Here is a 12935-nt window from a genome sequence, read left to right as displayed (position 1 = left end):
GCATGAGGAATCAGTGTGCTGCAGCAGGGCTGCAGCCACACATACACACCCACACTATCATAGCTTCTCAGTGGGGGCCTCAATGTAATTTACTGTGAGCAGGTGGAGATGGATGTTCAATCTGATTCAATTTGATGTGGCTCACACAGGAGTGGGATGAGACACCACTCATTCCACTGACAGTTGTGATCGACCCTTTTTTCTTGAATCCTGAGCAACATACCATCTTCTTCTTACCTTCTCCATTCTTCCTCTACACCTGTTCTTATCTACTTCTTACACTCACTCTCTCTGTAGCTGTTTTCAGAAAATACCTTTTACTGTACAGCCTCATGATCATCATTCCATCCTTCCTTATTCACAGCTTATGCGTTTCTCTACCCATTTCCCTGTTTGGCTTTTATTCCATATCTGCTTTCAGGCTATCTACCAAGTATGCATTAACTATTTCGCACTGTCCGTTGCCAAACCTCTCATTCCTTGTCCCCTCCTTTTTCTCGCTGTTTCTTTATTCCCACAGTGGACTCAGAATTCTCGCCAGTATTTTGTCCATTGTCCCAAGCAGCCAGAGAGATCATGGAGATCTGTAATGTGGACCAGATGGGCTGTGAGGACCCTGACCTGGAGATAGACACAACTGCACATGCTCTGAGCAGCCTGGAGCAGGAGCTAAGACTCATGGTCAAGAGCGCAGACCAAAAACCTTCATGTATGCAATCACATATACATGATATAGCTATCTGTGATCAGTATATTATTTTACAGATCATGATCATAGAAAATAATACAGTAAGTGTTTGAATGAATTATGAATTACAAGAGTGATTTAAACCATTAATTCTTAACCTTTCTTAAATATTCCATCCCAAGCAGGCACTCCAGGTACTGGTACAGAACACAGTGGAAGTCAGGATGAATGCAGTAATCCCGCTTCCAAACGGTTTGTAACACACATCCTTAAATTTGATTACCCTCATGCCTTTCAATTGTATTTGTGCGAGGATCACATCAAGGATGAGCTTATCATAAAGAGGGTATATGTTTTTGTTGTTAGTTGACCTAGAAATGCTTAGGCAGTTGTTCAAATGTCCATTTGATGTTGATATCCTGAAAGGCAAATGTGAGTTTCTCCAGTGTGCGAATCAAACAGTGAAGTGTCGTACCTTCCCGTTTTCATACTGTGTGTCTGTGTCTTTTCACCATGGCCACCTTAGAATCTCACCCCTTACACTTTCTCACACACCACTACCAATCCAGTGGCCACGACAGGGGGTAATCCCTCTTTTTTTTTGGTACTGCATCAATGCCTCTCGCTGTCGGATATGTGGAGTGTGTAATGGATCGTTAGCAGCAGAACGACTTTAGCTTTGACAGCATGTTGGGTATCCAGCCTTAATGTGCTGCTTAATGTGAGTATGCGTGTGAAAAGAAAGAGGAAGTGTGTCAGTGTGGTTTTGTATATCAGAAACTGACTCTGAGTGTGTGTGCCTGTGCATTATTGATGTTTTTTTGTGTTTGTGGAGCGGGCATAATCTGCGCTAGAGGCCTTGTGCTGAGCGGAGCACTGTGAATATCACTTTGAGACGTGTAATAAACGGATTAACGCATACTACAGTGAGAGCTCCCAAAACAGCTCCTTACATCCTAAAACATACACAAACACACACTTAGGATGGACTTAATCTGGCTACTTTGGTTCAGCTTCACAGGTATCATGTTGTTTTTGTTTTTTATAGGCAGCTCTTGTGCTTCCACCCTCACCTGGTTTTCCTCCTAATATGCAGATTGGACTCTTGTGACATTGTCCAATTTATTGAGTATGCAGAAACACTGGATTTTCATGATGACAGGATCTTGTCATGCAGTTAGTTGACACAGCTGTAACATTATTGTTTTATTAGGTACAGTGTGTTTTGCCAGTTCAACTCAGCAAGTTTTTTTGTATAGGGTCAATGAACCGTCTTCATGAGATGCTGTTCTTTCAGACCCCGTTGACTTCAGAGTAAATGTATGTAAATGGATTTCAGCTGTAATGTAGATTCTGCTGCAAAACATATTGAATAATGGTATAATCAGGAAAACTTGAGTGCATTTTTGCATATAAAATATGCATTTGTTTTAGTGAATATTCCAGTAATAGTATACAGTATGTACACTCCAAGGTACACCCACACAACACAATAGCGAATGCTGTCACAGCATATTATGGGCGGTCTGTGTGCATAGACAACTATTTATCATCTGCGCTGCTTTTACTCAGCTGTCTCTGGTTGCTTGGCAGACGTGCACCACAGTTGGTGGATTGTGAGAACTGAATATCTGCTTTTGCTTTATTAGTAGTTACACTATATGAGTCCAAACCAAAAAACTACTTCACGTTTTGCAGCTGTATGAGGATGCAGCAGCATGTACGAGTCATGCTCGTCTTTGAGAGCAGCTTTAGGTTGTGAAACAGTCTGTGTTAGTGCTGTGCCATATCATAGCCATGAGAATACCAGTATGCATTTTGGCACGATATAAAAGTGTCATATGGTAATATCTTTGCTATAGCGACACCTTACATTTATGTTCCCTCGTGTGCACTACAATGAAACAAACCCATATGTGTCTAAGAGCAAGAGCAGGGTGTGCGCCTCTGATGACAATATACTGCATAAAAAGGGAGCTACATAAAAAGAACCACTGACAAAACACAGTGCTTTGCAAAACATGCATGAAATATAATAATTTTTGATAACTGTTGAGTACAATCAGGCTATGAAAGCACTCTAACGGAGATACTAGCAGTTGGTGAAGTGCGACCCAAAAGTAAACAACTGAGAGTCACTGTAGCCCTCGATAGCTGTGCTTCATATGACAGGAAGAGCTAAAGGTGAAAGGAAATTACTGGTGGGTTACATGGTTATAAAGGAGGGCTTAAGTGGTTAAAAGCTCGACCCAAGATACAACATCCCAGGCAATGTTCCCTCTGAGCTGCGCGCGTGCGCAATTGCGCACTGCTGGCACGGTCTCTGCGCACAGAAAATCTGCGTTGCGCGCAAAAAAAATCTAACCTGAATTGCAATTAAAATTAAAACTTTAACAATTCTGTTTTGCAGTGTTAGTCAGTAAGTGACTGGCTGCTGGGATTAGAACGATGCCACCTTATCCCATAGTGCAGCCAATGATGCGATTCACAATCGTATATACGCAGCTAATCAACGTCATTGACAGGCTATGACAGCGTCCTTATGCACGTCAATGACAACGTGTACAACCATTGGAGATGTGAGCAGGACAGACGGAACAATTGACGGAAAAAGTGTGGACTTTATACTAGTTTTTAAATTGTGTTGACAGGCCACGTAAAACCAGAGTTATCATAAAAAAATATATGCAATGTTTGTTTTTGCTGAATACTATCGTTGTTTATATTTACTTCGGGAAGAAACGGTTAAACGGCGTTTTATAAGGAAAACGCTCGAAGGCGCTCTCCGCCTGGGCGGGGGGAGGGCGGGGGAGTGACGGCGGTGTTTTGAGATGTGAGAGATTTGCGACGTTTAGTATGGGCAGAAATCTGTGCCATCAGAAACTGAATTTGAATAAGTTAAATTTGAATTTGAATTGCTCAGATTGAATCTGAATTGTAACTTGAATAAATGCTTTTAAAAACTGAATATGAATTAGCCTAATTTGAAATTCAATTTATTGGTTTGAAAATGATCATCACTAAACTGAAATTGAATTTTATAGTTTGAAAATGAATTCATTTGCTTTGAAACCGTATTTTATCCTTTAAAAATTTAGCTCTTGAATAATTTCAGATTCACTTCTCACCATTCAGTTTCAGTTCTACAATTGACCCTGTGCACGAGAAAATGCTAACTTCCTGGTTTGAGACCGGATGTGGGGTTGTACATTTCCGGTAGCTTTACTTTGCGGTCAATCGCTACTGCAAAGATATCCTCCAAAATCATGTCCAAAACTCGAAAATGGAAAGATCGTGTTAAGTTACAAAGAGCAGAAGGTGGGAACACTCACCACTGTTGTGTCACAGAAAATCTAATGATCACTTTTGACGTTTAAAGAGTTTAGATCGATCAGTTGTTTACATCACTCAACACAAGCAGAACTGCATCACTGCAGCAGAAGACACATTTCACATTCAGAAGCACATCTCTGTATAGTGACTGGTCTTATGATTTAAACAGGCAAATGTTCAGCATTCAAACTACAGGTGAAGAATAGTCAAACCAGATGTTTCCCCCATTATGTTGATATCAGCTAGTCAAGTACACACCTACACAGCATGTTAACAAACCGTGAAAAAAGCCACACAAAAAATGAATGATTGCTGGTAACGGTTTCTATACATTAGTATGTACGAAGGGTATGTTGTGACTTACCTTAAAAATTACAGTGGTCCCTCGCTAATAACGCGGTTCACCTTTCACCTCGCTGTTTCGCAGATTTTTTAGTGCAAGTTTGCATGCTTTTTTTTTTTTTACGTCACATTGTGTCCTGCGTCCTGATCGCTGCAGACGATCTCCTCTGTGACGTCTCTCATGTACAGTACAGAATCGCTGCATCGATCGCTAGCAGTGTGACTCTGAAGTGCAGTACTGTATGTCCACAATGTCCAGGAAACGTTTTGCACCGTCAAAAAATTAAATTGGCTACTTGATTTCACCTATCGCTGGTTATTTTTAGAACATAACACCCGCGATAAACGAGGGACAGCTGAGAAATATAACATTTGAATCCCTTTTCTCTTTTGCCCTGAGGTGCAGGGAAAAAATATCAACAAGTCGATGAACATCATTTACAGATATATTGGGTAAATGCCCAAGACATCTATAGAAATGTAAATCGCCGCTTGATTCATTCATTTGCTTAACTTGTTTTGGACCATAAACCAGGCACGAATAGGACAATGGAAACAAAGCTCCCCACAGGAGTTTCCGCACCGGAAGTAGCATATCCTAACGTGCACACAGTCAATTCAATTTTAGTTCTAAAATTCAGTTTTTTGGGACTTACATCCGGTTCTGGTTCAAGAGTAATCAAGTGCAGATTAATAGAACTGTTAATAGTAATGCTGCACTAATGAATTAGACTAACTATTCACTTTAGCTAAAGTTATTAAGTTAGCTAAAGAGTTGGGATGCTGTGTAAGACATAAATAAAGCTGAAATACAAAGGTTTGGACATCGTTTTGCATGTTTCCCTACTGTAGGGGTCTCTGCAAGCATACAGGGCTCTGACAGGGTACAAGATGACAACTTTGGAATTCTACTAGAAACAGTCGATCATATTTGTTGTCAAAGCTGAATTCAGGGCAAACTACGCTAAATTAGCGTTTTGAGCTAACAGCTACAATAAGCATAAAAGTTACTGTACGGCTATCATTTGTTAACATGACGCTTGTTCTTATACATGTAATACATTTATTACCAACCTGAGAGTTTATCCGCTGGTCATTCCACATGACGAATGACTTCTGAAGTCTTAATTCAGCTCAAGACGCTGTAGATTCCCGTCAGTAACACTTTCGGTCCGCTAGTAAAACGTAGTTCTATTAATCTGCACTTGAACCAGAACCGGATGTAAGTCCCAAAAAACTGAATTTTGGAACTAAAACTGAATGGTGAGAAGTGAATCTGAAATTATTCGAGAGCTAAATTTTTAAAGGATAAAATACAGTTTCAAAGCAAATGAATTCATTTTCAAACTATAAAATTCAATTTCAGTTTAGTGATGATCATTTTCAAACCAATAAATTGAATTTCAAATTAGGCTAATTCATATTCAGTTTTTAAAAGCATTTATTCAAGTTACAATTCAGATTCAATCTGAGCAATTCAAATTCAAATTTAACTTATTCAAATTCAGTTCCTGATGGCACAGATTTCTGCCCATAGTTTAGCACAAATCTTATGTAGTTAGTGTGTAGTGTAGTCAATAGTTTTGTTGTGTGTGTCAGAACAATGAGGCGACTGCTGAATGTTACAGGTGTTACAGGAGTGATACATCTCCTGTTGTCAGGTCTGCAGGTGTTGTTCTCCTTTATCTCATAGTGGACAGAAATTATTTTTTGGAGTGGCACAAATAATCAGGTGTGGCATCAAATTTGATGCAGAACACCTGATTGTTCTGTAAATAGTTTGAAATTTTTATTTAAAAAAACGCCTTGGCTGCATTTTTAGGTAAACAGCTGCAAAAAACGTTGTTGTTTGCAAAACTCAGTTACTTTTTTGAAGAAGTAACTAAATAATCAATTGCGCAACATTGGTCATTATATACTGTATTTTGCAGTCAGAGTTACAGGACTCTCTCCCAGACCACAGACTCATACTCATAATAGTCAGAGCTTTATAAAAAAAAAAATGAAAGAAAGTTGTTTTTTCAAAATTGGAGTTCAAGTTATTTTTACTTCCAATAGTGTTACCATACTACACAGGTCATGAACAAGATTTTCTTTAAATGCCATTGTAAGTGGGCTAAAGCAGCTAATTAAAAGTAGTCTAACATAAATGTAAATGCTGTAATTTGATTATTTTAATTAACCATGTAACTTGGATGGATTCGATGCTGGCGTGACCACAGTGCACACGTCTGCTGTTGCTCACAGTGGTTCAAGGGATCACTCAGGGAGTTTGTGCATTCGCTCAGACACATGAAAAATTAGAGGGAACATCGATCCCAGGTAGAAAATATTTTTCAGTTTTGTTATGTGACAATACTGCACAGCCTCTACTAGAGTTACAAAGTTGTTGTAAAACTAAAGTGTGAAGCACATTTTTGTATAATTCATACAGCTTAATGGCTGTTTTTCTCTAATTCTACACAGGGTCAAAAGTATATAAACAGGCTCAAATATATACATATATCCAAAGTTTCAATGATCTTACTGTTGATGTGAAGTAGAAGAATTTAGGTGTCATCCTCCTTCCTCATTATTCCATTCTCTTTGTGGAATGTACCAGTGCCACTGATGAAAAACAGCACCCAAACATGCTTGACAACTGGTACAGTGTTCTTTGGTTTGAAAACTTCATCTTTACTCCTCCAAACATACCTCTTGCTATTATGGTGAAATAGCTCAAATGTTATCTTGTCTGACCATAAAATTTTTCTCCAGAAGAAATTTTGTGATGCTGGTGTTCCAGTTCATGGCAGGCTTGAGCCTTGTGGTGATTTCTGGACTTTTCTGGAACATACAAATCCATTTCCTGTCATTCAAGTGACTTCTTCCATGTGTTGGCAAAATTATGAAACATCTGAATGACTTGTATTTACGCACGTGAAGTAACTGTGTGCTTTAAAAAGTGCTGTACAGTCAAAGATATCATAATTATTACTCAAACTTTTTAGAGAAAACAGTACCTAGGCTACTTTTGCGCTTACATTTAACTGATGCTGTAACTGGATATAATGCTATGTCACAACTATTTTGCTATATTATTCGAAGTTTGAAGTTAGCTAATACAATAAAATCAAGAACACTGCACATGCTGGCTGAGATGGCATCAATAGAGTGACTCGTTCTTATTTGGAGGTGGGCGGTGTTTTTTATGACTCCCAAGGTAATTTGGTGTCGTCGTAGCTGAATACAGGCGGGAAACGCTTCTCCTAAATGCCTGAAGCAAAAAAAAGGAAGAGTGTACGGACAGTTGGAGGGGTTAATTGTATCACTTTAGTATGAGTGTTTAAAAAAATGGCCAGCAACTTCTTAATCAAAATATTTACTCCTTGGTCCTGGTTTTCTTTTATTTGTTTTATTTCTATTACCACGGTAGCCATTTATTCACTTGATAATTAGTAAGTTTCACACAAATCAAACAACTTAGATTTTTAAATGACTAGACTGGATTCAGATTTAATCAGATTTGATCAAACTCCACCTTGGCAATGACAGATGCCTGTTAACACACAAGCTACACTTTCAGCTGTCCATCTGTTACATTTTCCAAATCTTATCTGGCAGAGGAGAATTTTTGATATCCACATCTGAAAGTAGTTAGAAAAAGAATAGCACATCTGTTCTTTGATCATAGGCAGGTATTTGAGTTTTATGAGTATAACACGTTCTCCCCTTGATTGGTGGATTTTGTCTTGCAGAGGCGGGGTCACTGCTGAACAAGAAGAGGAGGAAGAAGATGAGGAGGAGGTGAAGAGAGATCGACAGAGTGTCCTCTTGCTACCCTGACGGACACATGTGCGTGACAGTCATGCAAGCGAAATCCCACAGTGGATGCATTTTTAAATTGTGTTCATTACACTTAAAGGTTGGTGTAGACACCCTTAAACGCATAAGTCTAAACTTTTCTGCAATAATATGAAAAAATATAAATGTAATGCTTGTTGAGCAATGAATAAATGCTGTTTGATTTATTGTTTGTCTCTTTTTGTATGCCCTTGTTTGCCATACACCATGTTTATGTTAGTTCTTATACTGAACAGCAGCTGTGAGATGCATTCCTGTGGATGGATTAGCTAAAGGTACAAAAACAATGCGACTGGCAACAGAAGGGGAGCTGACATGAAGATAAATGGTGACTTTGGCTTTATTCTCAGCAGGAGTCTTCTTGGATCCCTTTGATGGCGTGTTTGTCAGAGTGTGTGCGTGTGCTGTCTGAGATGTGCATTAAAGGACCGACATTGAGGGACAGTTTGCTGCGGTGCCAATTTTACCTGCAGGGGTTAGGAAGAACATTTTTCTCTGTTGTCATCACTTTGTTTCTTAATAAGGTTAGGGTGGCACTAGATCAGGTCAGACTGTCTGCACATGGACACACACAGAGGAGACTCCTGCAGGTGATAAATAATGTCTGTAAGGCAGGGAATAAGGAACTGTGTCAATGCCCACTGCTGCCATGTTTCTGCATGTGTGTGCAGGAGTGGGAGAAGATAAACACGAGTTGCTGGAACTGGTTTGTTGTCTCCATGGTGAATGTGTACATGTGACGTTGGTGTTTGTTAGTATGTATGTTTGTGTTTTTCTGCAGCTCTGCTGTTTTCTATTATTCCCCACAGCCAGTCCCAATCTATCACGACTGCCACTGTCCTCAGCTGAGTTCACAACCCACCATTGACTACTTCCTCTCCAGCCGATATTTGTGTGAGGTTCAAACAAGGACAAACAGGTAGATACAGCAGAAGATCACGCCTGTATAATACTACCAAATACATTCTGTAACTGAGAAGCAGAATGTCAGTCGATGTTAAAGCTTTTTTTAGCCTGCTGTATGAGCTTGTAGAAATGTTATGGAGGACACGCATGGCCAAAACCCTGATGATTGGTGGCTTGATGCCAGATGCTGGATTACAATTTTCTGTATCCCCGACTAAAAATAGGCGTAATACAGCAAAACGTTAACCAAAGTTGTTTGTTCTAATATTTAGAACACTCAACACTTCTGTTTCATACACGAGTGGAGCAGGTTATCCATTTGAGCGTGGGATTTTTGACAAGCAGTCAGACTGTGTGGATAATCACAACCATCAGAGTTCATTATGTGCAGCGGAGTGGTTTGCCTGCCTAGCTCTGTGTTTCCAAAAGAAAGGGTGGGCAGTCAGCATCTCTGGAAGCAGGCTGTAGGTAGCTTAGCCCAGCAGAGGAGTTATTTTATTTTCCTTTTAATTGTGTTTGCAAGATGTACGTTTGAATGAATGCACACACCTAGTGAGATCTATAGCCGCTGTGGATAGATGCTAACTTTGATGGCATTTAGGATGAAGGGTAATTTTTGCACTGCATGTTATTTTGTGTGTGTGTGTGTGTGTGTGTGTGTGTGTGTGTGTGTGTGTGTGTGTGTGTGTGTGTGTGTGTGTGTGTGTGTGTGCGCAAATGCGTTTCTCTGTGCACACGGCTCTAGTCTTAACTCCAGTCACTATGGTGGGATATAGGGCTATTTTATTTGTCCTGACGTTAATCGCTGGGAGCAGACAGCAAAAGCCCTGTAATCCAACAGCAATCACCGCAAGGCTGATTGATAGCACAGGGACAGAGAGAGAAAGACAGAGAGACCAAGAGATAGACAAGGAGAGAGAGGTGAAGAGGTAGATCTTTGTTATTGTGTCCTTCACTGAGTTTATCACTTACTGTTTAGGAGAGGAAAATAACAGAGACATAAATCTGATGGATATCGAACTGCTAGGCTGGGTTTAAACAACTCTGAGATCTCTGCACTCCTTTCCTCTCGATCCTCTTTCTCTTCCTCCTCTCCCTCGCACACAGACACACACATGCATGCAAACAGGAAGACGAAAAAGAGAGCTGACCTTTGTAAGATTTGGAGTTGTGTGTGATGTTGATGCTGTCAGAAAGACAGTGAAACTGGAGGAGTTGACATTTAACTCCACTATATTAACTGACCCTTCTCAGGAACTGGAGTTCAGACTGGGTGCATTACAAAAAACAGGAATACCAAAATGCCAGAATATGAAAGTAACTCATCATTTAAATAATTCTTAGGGGTAAATTCACAAGTTTTGTTTTTTCTTTTGTTTTCACGTTGACTTCTGATACATTATTTTAATACTAATTTCAATCTTTAGCTCTAACCCAAAAAACAGTTGAAACTGGTCACTGGTTCAGCTACAGCTCTCCCTCCCCGTCTTTAACTGTCTCTTCTTCTTCTTTAAGTGTACATGTTTTTGTTGTTTTAGTGGCTATTTTCATTGGGTTGTACCGTGGAAGAATTTTGATCCGCTTCCAGATATCTTCCTCGCTTGTCTTCTGATGAAAACCCACTCCAATTTCCTCACCCAGAATGCCCTGAAAAGATTTTCTTGTTTACAGAGTCTCACAAGTCACCTTTATTGTGCCACGAAGGATGGCAGCTGCATACGCAAGCAACATTTTGAGTCCACAAAGAAACTGAGAAATGGGCAAAATTGCAGAAAAGGCACTAATATTTAAGAGTGTTATTTACTCTACTCATTCGCCACTTTTTATGAAGTGTTAGTGGACGCATTTGTAATATTAAATGCTGACGTATGTAGTCTTTAATTTCTTTTTAATTGTTCTGTGGTCATCTAGATTGGGGTTGGGAAGAGTCAGCAAGGAAGGATGAAAAAGAAGTATACAATCAGGGAAATGACAGTTAGGAAGAAAAAAAAAATTAGAATGTGTTCAGCGTTTAAAGTTTTTAAAAAGCTATTGACAATAAATTAGTTATATTGATAAAATAAACTTGCCCTATTGCCAAAATGTCATGGGCAGACAAAATGCTGTTAGCAGTGGTAGTGAAGAATTGCCTCGAAGTAGCGCATTGGCATGTAAACAAATTAAGGTGATACTTGTCTGTGTTTACCACTTAGGATGTTGCAGCTAAATAGCCAATTAAAGGACTAGTGACATTACCAGTGTTCCCTGAATGTTATTTTGAACAGTCATTGAACAAACTAATAAGGAGGCGTGAGCCCAGATTTAAAAGTGAGATAAGAGTAAACTGGTGTGAGCCACACGTGCAGCCCTTTGGTGTCACGGATGCTACTTTTGTACAAAATGAGACGTTTGGCAGATTAAAGCAAAAAACAGCAGAAACTGATATATTAAGGTGTTGGCTCACCACCAGAGCTGCTACCAAAACTGCTTCGTTGCACATTGACATTGATTGTCTGAAACTCTACTGCAGGGAAGAAAGCACCCTCTAAATGATAGTCCATCATCTGGTGTTTTGATGATTGTAGTGGAGAGTGCTGTCAAACACATCAGTCGAAAATCTCCTGTAGGTGTAGATGATTATGCATTTAGAGGAGGCCTCTCCATTTTGCTGAAAGCCTTAAAGGTGTCAAACTGACAGAATATCCTCTGAGATTAGTTTCTTAATCTGTACCTGAAATGGTGTCTCTCCTATCTGATCTTGAGAATATGTGTTGGAGAGTTACATCAGACTTACCGAAGATAGATGGCTAGGCACGGTGAATTTTTATAAAGATGCCCTTCCTCGTAAGAATAAACTTAGGGACTGGGCGACAGGATGGCAGCAACACATCCTTACCATCTATGAGGTTTTGTTCCATAAAATTTATGATCCCAGAAGAAACTTAGAAGGGTCTTCAGCAATCTTGTCTGAAAGCATCCAAATTGGTGCCAGGACCCATGTTTCCCAACAATGCAGCGTATTTGTATGAGTCCTCTTCACTTCACCCCTCAGTGGATTTAATGTGGATGATTAGTGACTAGATTAAAGGAAGACAAAAAAAACAAAAGCATGTTACTGTGGTTATAAAACACTCCTACATTACGTAATATTAAAATAACAGTATGACTATATCCTGTTAACCCCCAGGTCTGGCACTGTGTCTGTGTATGTATGTATTGATGCAGAGAGTGCTTAACCACCACGGTCACCTTTGACCCCCCCGAAAAAAGAAATGAAGCGCACTCATTTATATTTCAAGTATGCTGTGTAGCTTGCAGCTGTATGAACAAGCAGCTTGTTTTACTTTTGTGCTTGTCAGGCCGTAGGCATATTTGCCATCTAATCCTGTCCTATGTTGTTGGTTGCAGTCGTGCCACCTCATTACAGGTGAAGGAGAATATGTGTTGTCATTGTGAAACATAAAAAATGCCTCATAGCTTGTAAGTTGTATCGATGGCTGTATGTGCCTACGCTATTAGTCCCGGGCTGTGAATGGATGTCACATAGCACAGGTATGGAATAACTTTGCAGGCAAATAGCAGAATATAATAAATCTTGTTTATGCTCATATTTTCTTTAACCCAAACCCTGCTTCTTCTTTGGATAGTGTTATTATTTCTCCGTGGCCATGTCCTCACATGTCGCCCAGCTTTAACTTAGTTGTGCCTTGATATAACTTTCAAGGTTATGGGCCTCATCTATACTTAAATGACCCCATATGCTAGAGATGGAAGTACAGTGTGCCCTGGACAAAAGGTTCAGCCAGAGGAAGTTATAATGGAGGGGAGGAGAGAGGGAGATGAA

The 12935-nt window shown here is 39.7% G+C and overlaps 1 protein-coding gene across 5 annotated transcripts in view; it reads left to right on the top strand.

Moving 5' to 3' along the window:
- Positions 1-8374, top strand: part of zbbx (zinc finger, B-box domain containing) — a 70624-nt gene extending 62250 nt beyond the window's left edge. For 4 of the 5 annotated variants that reach the window (XM_085429603.1, XM_085429602.1, XM_085429600.1 and 1 more), the window contains 3 exons: positions 521-709; positions 871-940; positions 8101-8374. In XM_085429603.1, the coding sequence (XP_085285729.1) occupies positions 521-709; positions 871-940; positions 8101-8188 (347 nt within the window). In that variant the 3' untranslated portion in view covers positions 8189-8374. The remainder of the gene's footprint in view (positions 1-520; positions 710-870; positions 941-8100) is intronic. The other variant, XM_085429601.1, reaches the window with a different exon arrangement.
- The last annotated feature ends 4561 nt before the right edge of the window (positions 8375-12935 follow it).

This window comes from Copadichromis virginalis, linkage group LG14 (genome assembly GCF_057382275.1).
Source record: "Copadichromis virginalis isolate Kocher_CV1m ecotype Utaka linkage group LG14, C_Virginalis_male_GT1.1, whole genome shotgun sequence".
NCBI lineage: Eukaryota > Metazoa > Chordata > Actinopteri > Cichliformes > Cichlidae > Copadichromis > Copadichromis virginalis.
This window is presented reverse-complemented; position numbering and strand designations above follow the sequence as displayed.